Consider the following 6,647-nt stretch of genomic DNA (forward strand, 5'->3'; position numbering starts at 1 on the left):
TGGGTGGGCACTCCGTCAACCACCCCGGAGACAGGGATGACTCCCAAGACCCCAACTGCTGTGCCCCCTGAGTGTGTCCACTCCTAGGCACCTCTTGCCATTTAAACCATCACCTCGAGGCTTTTCAGAGACCAGAAAGTAGACAAACATAGGCACTGCACAGAGACACTGAGCCAAAAAAAAAAAATCTCACCAGCTAGTAATAGACCTTCTCGACCAAGGCTCTGGGGTCCTGCGGGAGTCCCGGAATCTTAGTGGGAACTCCAATGTTGTAACCGGACCTAGAGACCCCAAAAGACCACCAGAAGTCAAGTCTGTTGCCAAACACATGAAGATTTATTTGATACAAGCTTGAGCCCAGGATGCAGCAACCTCCCTGGTGAAGAGGAGGAGTGAGGTGGAAAGGTCTAGAGAACAAGGTTTGTAAAGGGCAAAACTGTAAGCGGGAGAGGAGGGGGCTCCAAGCTGTGTCATTACACCAAGAGGTAAGGGAAATTGACTTTTGAAATAATTTGTTTACTTTAGGTGACCAGTCCATAAACGGTTCTGGCCTGGCCATCTGGACTGGTTTCCTAGCACCTGTATCTCAAGTAGGTAGGAAAAGAATGGGGTGAGGCTAGTTCCTCCCTGCAGGTGCCTGGATATGTCTCTACCTGGCTGGCCTTCGTTCAAGCTTGTGCTTTAAACTTTAATTCAATAACCAAAAAATCTAATTTTTAATACTTTGGTCTCTCAGAGACAGTCAGTCTGAACTGCAGATTCCTCAGACACCTGCTTCATTCAGAAAATGAATAATTTATTTATTCCTTTAAATTTATTAAAATTCATTAATTCCTTTATTCAGGAAGCAAGCAGGGCTGCAATCTAGAACATTGCATGGGTTGAGACTGACAGAAAAGACCACACGAAGGCAGCATAAGGCAAGGAATGGCCAGGGTGTGATTCCAAGAGGTGGCAGAAAAGCCCCTGGCTGTGAGCCAGGATGGTCTATCTGAAGTAGTTGGGACACTCCTGGGCAGTCATATTCCAGGCTTGGTTAAAGGCTTCCACAACAGCTGGCTCCAGGGGCCCTTCCTCAGTGGCAGCCAAGTTCTCTTCCAGCTGCTCCAGGCTGGATAGGCCCAAGACAACTGCATCTCCTTGGGAGCCCTGCAAGAAGAGACAGCCAGATTCCTGTTACTTGCCTCTCTTTGCCTATCTGTAGCTAACATTTGAGAAACTGCATATGTTGACATCCTAATCTCCCAGAAAGAACTGAATATATGTTGATCAGTTGGCCTATAGACCTTGACCATCCTCCAGCCCCATCACTGTGCTCCTCCGTGTAGGCTGAAGAGTTCTTCAATTTGTAAAAATGCCACTCTGAGATGCTCTTATTTCCTGATTGTTTATTAGCCAAATTTATGGAGCATCCTTTGGAAGCTTATCAGATACTCTGTTACTGTCTAATGCTGAACCCAAAGAGACTTCATGACCAAGATGCAGACCCCCAGAAGAGAGGAGACTGGTTCCAACTGAAGAGCAGGACTTATAATTAAACTTACATTAATTTCTATCCCCTTAGTAGGACTCTGTAGACTCCAGTGCTAATGGGGACTCAGCAGGGCCTAAGTTCTTAGGAGCTGCTTAATCCATGAGGCAAGGCTCTGTGCCAAGCCTGACACAGAGGAATAGGCAGAACAAAGGCAGATGTTCATGAGAACCAGAAGAAAAAGAGTCCCAGAAGAGAGGACAAGTACAAGTATGCTCCTCAGAATGCACATACAGGCAACTCTGGGTTTCCTGAAGGGGCAGAAGCTGAGCAAGCAGCAAGGGATGGTTGGGCTACCTGGAGCTGTGAGTGATGGTACATCCACCGCAAGGCAGCCGAGGTCATGCTCGGGGCTCTGGTGCCATAGGTGGTCTTCAAGGACTCCTTCACAAGGTCAATGCCCTTTAAGTAGCTTTCCTTCCAGTAGCTCATTGGTGAGGAAGGAAGTAGAGGCATCAGTCTCTTGGTGTCATTTGAGCATAAGCTAATCCCTGCAGGCCTGAGGGGCTGGGGTCAGGGATGTAGCTCAGGTGGTGGTAGGCTTGCCTGGCTATGCCAGATGCCCTGGGTTCAGTCTCCACCTCCTCACTTAACGTGTGTGGTGGCACTTGTTTGTAATGCCAGCACCAGGGACATAGAGGCAGGAGGATCAGATATTCAAGGTCATCTTCAGCTACATAGCAAGTTCTAGACCAGCCTGGGATACAAGGATTCCTCTCTTGAAAAAGAATTTTTGCCTACTCTTGGGACAATTTCTCTCCTATAGGAGGCCATGTCCAGCCTCTACATGGGGGCTTTTGTCTTGTCTTATTGTATCTTGTTAGTTGTTGTTTCTTGGAGATCTGCTCTTTTCTGAAGGGAAACAGAGGGAGAGTGGATCTGGGAAAGAGGGAGGTGGGAGGAAGCTAGAGGGAGTGGAGGGAGGGGAAACTGATCGGGATGTTTTGTATGAGGGAGGGATCGATTTTCAATATGTTCTTCTTACAGCGTGGCTGGTCATAGCAGCACACACATCTAATTCCAGCGCTTAGGAAGCTCCAACAGGAAGGAAGGCCATGTGTAATGGGTTAGCCTGGTCTACACAGTGAGCCCTGTCTAAGGAAAAAAGAATGGCCCAGAAAACAATTTCCTTCTGTCACTGTGCATGTATTATGGTTGACAATCTTGATAATTTTTCCTTTCCTTTTCTGTTTTGTAATGTTTTCTTAGTTCTTCTCTTTGTTTGTTCTCTTCTCAGAACTGAGGACTGAACCCAGGACGTCGTACTTGCTATACAAGCACTCACCATTGAGCTATGCCACCAAGCGCATTTTTTCTTCTTTCATGTTATTTGATTTGATTTGTGTGCCAGGGCTGGTGAGCGTATATACACATTCATGTGTGCACACGAAGACCAGAGGAAAATGCCAGTGTCCTGATCTGGCACTATCTACTGTACATCATTAACACAGGGCATCTTGGGGCTGGAGACATGGCTTCGTAGCTCCGAGAGCTCACCACTCATCCAGACAACCAGGATCCATTCCCAAATCCTACACGGCAGCTAGCAACCTTTTGTAACTCCAGTTTTAGGGTGACCTGATGCCCTCTTCTGGCCTCCTCAGGCACTGCGTGAATGTGGCGCACAGGCTGGCATGCAGGCAAAACATCCATCGCAAAAAGAAACAAATAACCACATAAACTGGGTCTTTTACCGAACCTTGGCAGTAGCTGACAGCCAGCAAGGCCAGCGATCTTCTTGTCTCAGCTCAACACTGTACTACAGGAAGGCAAGCAACTTAGAAAGATTGTTACGTGGGTGCTGGGATATGAACTTCCTACCCAGACACAGCCCCCAACACAACTTACTTTTTCCTGAAGAAATTATCATATTTCTTCCCAAAGAAGCGGCTCAAGGGCTGCTCCTCTTCCTTTATTTCATATTTGTATTTGCCAGTCAGCAGGCCTCCTGTGGGAAAACAGTAGTGAAACCCTGGTCCAGACTCCTCCCAGAGGCTGTCAGGACCCTGTTTGTTAGGAACTGGAGAGCAGGAGGGAGCCTGAAAAGAAGGGGACCCAGGCACCCCTTCTCAAAGATCCCAGCTTCCCAGGGACTGGACTGGATATCTCCTATGGCAGCACTATATAAAGCTGGGCTGGGCATGCCCACCCACCCACAGGACTTGTGCTCATGGCAACCCATACCAGCCAATGGGCTGTAGGCGTAGAACCTCAGTCCAAAGTGTCTCAGGCAGGGAAGGAGCTCCTTCTCCACCTGCCTGGTGGTGGCATTGTACACGCCCTGCAGGGAGACAGTTGGGGAGGAGGGCCATGTCAAGAGAGAGACCCAACTGTACCTTGTAAAGTCCTCAGTTTAGTCCTTAACATTCCTGGACCTTGACAATGAGGGCATACACATAGTGGTGGTAGAATTGAGCATAATCATAAACCACTAGTTTATGGTTATGCCCAAAGATCAGTGGAGGCTTGGACCCAAAGTCTGAATGGTCCTGGCACACCAGGTTCCTCTCACCTGGTACACAGTTGGCATGATCCAGCCATTTTTCTTGCAGATGGTACAGATCTCAGCCACTTCCCAGGAGGCATAGTTGGACACGCCAAGCTCCACAAACTTGCCCTACAGGGGAGAGACTCCATCACAGCCCAGCTCAGAGAGAGACTCCATCACAGCCCTACTCAGCCCTGGAGACCAGTAAAAGCAGACTGACAATGTAGGTAGCCTGGAGTGAGGTCTGTGCCCAGCTCTGCTGTGTGTTCCCAGCACTCACTCTCCTGGTAGGGTAAAGATGAAAGGTCAGAGGGCATCTCTCCAAGCTCAGGGGCCACCTCACCTCCTGATGCAGCTGGTGACAGGTCTGCAGGGTCTCCTCTATAGGGGTGCTGTGGTCTGGTAAGTGTAAGTAGAAGAGGTCCACCCGGGGACACTGCAGCCGCTTCAGGGATGTCTCCAGCTGGAACCGGACATCATCAGGCTTCAATGTGGTCCCAAACAATGGAATAGCCTTGGTGGCAATTTTTACTTTTCAGGAAGAAAAATGAAAATTCAAGCCACTTAAGAAAAATGCAAATTCAAACAGACTATCCAGTGTAACAGGGAACAAAGCTGGACAGGGCATGGTAGTGCAGGCCTTTAACCCCAAGCCTTCATAGTACAAATATGGCCCATATGAACCACTATATCAAGAGCAAGAGAAAGGGGAAAAAGAGAGAGATGGCAGGGTGGGGGGGTGAGAAATGGACAAACAAAGACAGAGATATAACTGGTTTCAAATTCCAGCTCTGCTCTTCATAGCTGTGGCCTTGACCTAACTGACTGCTCTTTAGTTCTGCCAACTGGAAACAGCAATGAGAGTGATACCAGCTTATGGAGAAGTCCTGAGGGTTGATCAGGCTTAACTGATTGTGGACATTAGGAGTGGCTGCTATCCCCACTGTAACAATTGGGCACCTTGTAAGCTAAGCCTGGCACTGGGGCTGGTAGAGGCTGGAAGATCTTGCCCTCACGTCCTGTGCAGAAAACAGGGCCATCACTGAGTAATGAAGTGGGGAAGAGCATGAAGGTCCACAGTGGGGCAGAGCAGGGAGGTGGAGGCTGGCCTGGGGGCTCACCAGGCTCCCTCAGAATCTCCTCTGAGTGTTTAGGGCAAGTGAGAGACCAGCAGAGAAGGAATAGAGAGACACCCACTCACAGGAAGTGCACAGGCTTTAAAAACAGGAGCAAGAAAGCCCTGGGTGGGAGCTGCACATGCCATCCCAGGTACCAGGGCTCCAGGTCTGGGATAGAGGACATAGGAAAAGAGAAAAGGCAGCAGACCAGAATCAAAAGGGCCCTGAAAGCACCCCACATGGAGTCCTGACTTTAGATTAGAGGTTGTAGGTGGTCCCTGAATCTTCCAACTCCAGAGCTCTGTGTCATCTGAAGATGTTTTAAAAGATGACCCTGAATGCAGCATGGATGATGGGCAGGTCTGATCACAGGGTGAGGAAGGTACAGAAGGAACTGGAGACAGAGACATGAGAGGCTTCCCCCTGAGGGCCTGTGAGAAGAAAAGTCAGGGCCAGCTACAGACTCCACTTGTGAAAACAGGCCAGTGTTGGGCCATCTTTGTGAGTCCCTGCTCCTCTCCCTGCCCCTGCTGAGAAGCCCATTTGGATGTTGGATGGATGGGTGGGTGGGTGGATAGATGGATAGATAAGTATAAGAAACTCCATCCCCCAGCTTTCTTTGTAGCGCTAGTATGGCTCCTGGTGAAGCAGGAGACCCTGCTAACCAACCAAGATGTACAGAATCGAGGGCCAACAGGGGCACCTGCAGGGCAGCAGCCGAAATCCTAGAGCCCAGCTAGCCATAAGTTCCAGGCTAGACCAGGGTTAGGGCCACCGTGTGAAGAGAATCTTGCGCTACTTTTGCGGAAGAAGGTGTGGAAGGAGACTGTCAAGGTGTGTAAAGCTAGACATGGCTGAAGTTTGCCTGCCTGAGGAGTTGCAATTCTTAGAGCTGTTGTGTGGACAGGGGAGATCAGAGCTTTGGGAGCCAGCCAAAGATATGCTGGAGCAGGGGGATGACAGGTGTGACAGTTACCTTTGCAGCCGCTGCGGCCCAGCCCGAGTCCCAGGCCACCTAGGATAGTCTCAGACTGGCCTTCCCCATACAGGAAGGCGGTGTCTATCTCAGTGTAGCCACGCTGCAGGAAGGCACGCACCGAGGCGGTGCTGGAGGTCACGTCCATGCTTTGCCCCATCTCCATGGCACCCAGGACAGTGGCGGGCACGGTTGGCGACATGATGACAATGTAGAGATGGCAGAAGGTGAAGGATTAGAGAAGTTGGATGCAGCGATCTGTAACTCTAGCGTTGGGCAGTGGCGCTTACAGCTTTATTTGCTACTTGTGGCCACGCCCATGGGGCGGGGCGAGTAGAGGTGTGTTTGTGTTGGCTGTTGGAAGGGACTTCTGTAGAGTTGGGCTCCTCTGCACCAACATGCCTGAAACTAGCACAGGTCTCCATGCGCTAAGCTGAAGGCAAACACGAAGCTAGCACCCCTCCCTGGTTCCCTCTGCCTCAGTCCTGAGCCACCCTGGGTCTCTGTCTTCTCCTATAAGTAGTTTAAGGGGGT

The 6,647-nt window shown here is 50.0% G+C and overlaps 1 protein-coding gene across 2 annotated transcripts; it reads right to left on the minus strand.

The window, feature by feature from the left end:
- Positions 1 to 315: 315 nt before the first annotated feature.
- LOC132652956 (aflatoxin B1 aldehyde reductase member 3-like) lies at positions 316 to 6,392 on the minus strand. 2 transcript variants are annotated; one of them, XM_060379179.1, is made up of 7 exons: positions 6,114 to 6,392; positions 4,363 to 4,550; positions 4,044 to 4,148; positions 3,716 to 3,812; positions 3,380 to 3,479; positions 1,829 to 1,958; positions 316 to 1,149 (listed from the first exon to the last, which is right to left on the minus strand). In XM_060379179.1, exons 1-7 carry the CDS (start codon positions 6,313 to 6,315, stop codon positions 988 to 990), a joined length of 984 nt encoding a protein of 327 aa, XP_060235162.1. In that variant the 5' UTR covers positions 6,316 to 6,392; the 3' UTR covers positions 316 to 987. The 2 variants fall into 2 exon arrangements, with proteins under 2 accessions (XP_060235162.1, XP_060235163.1); XM_060379180.1 differs by lacking the exon at positions 1,829 to 1,958.
- Between the last annotated feature and the right edge of the window lie 255 nt (positions 6,393 to 6,647).

The sequence above is a fragment of the Meriones unguiculatus genome, chromosome 3 (assembly GCF_030254825.1).
Source record: "Meriones unguiculatus strain TT.TT164.6M chromosome 3, Bangor_MerUng_6.1, whole genome shotgun sequence".
Lineage (NCBI taxonomy): Eukaryota > Metazoa > Chordata > Mammalia > Rodentia > Muridae > Meriones > Meriones unguiculatus.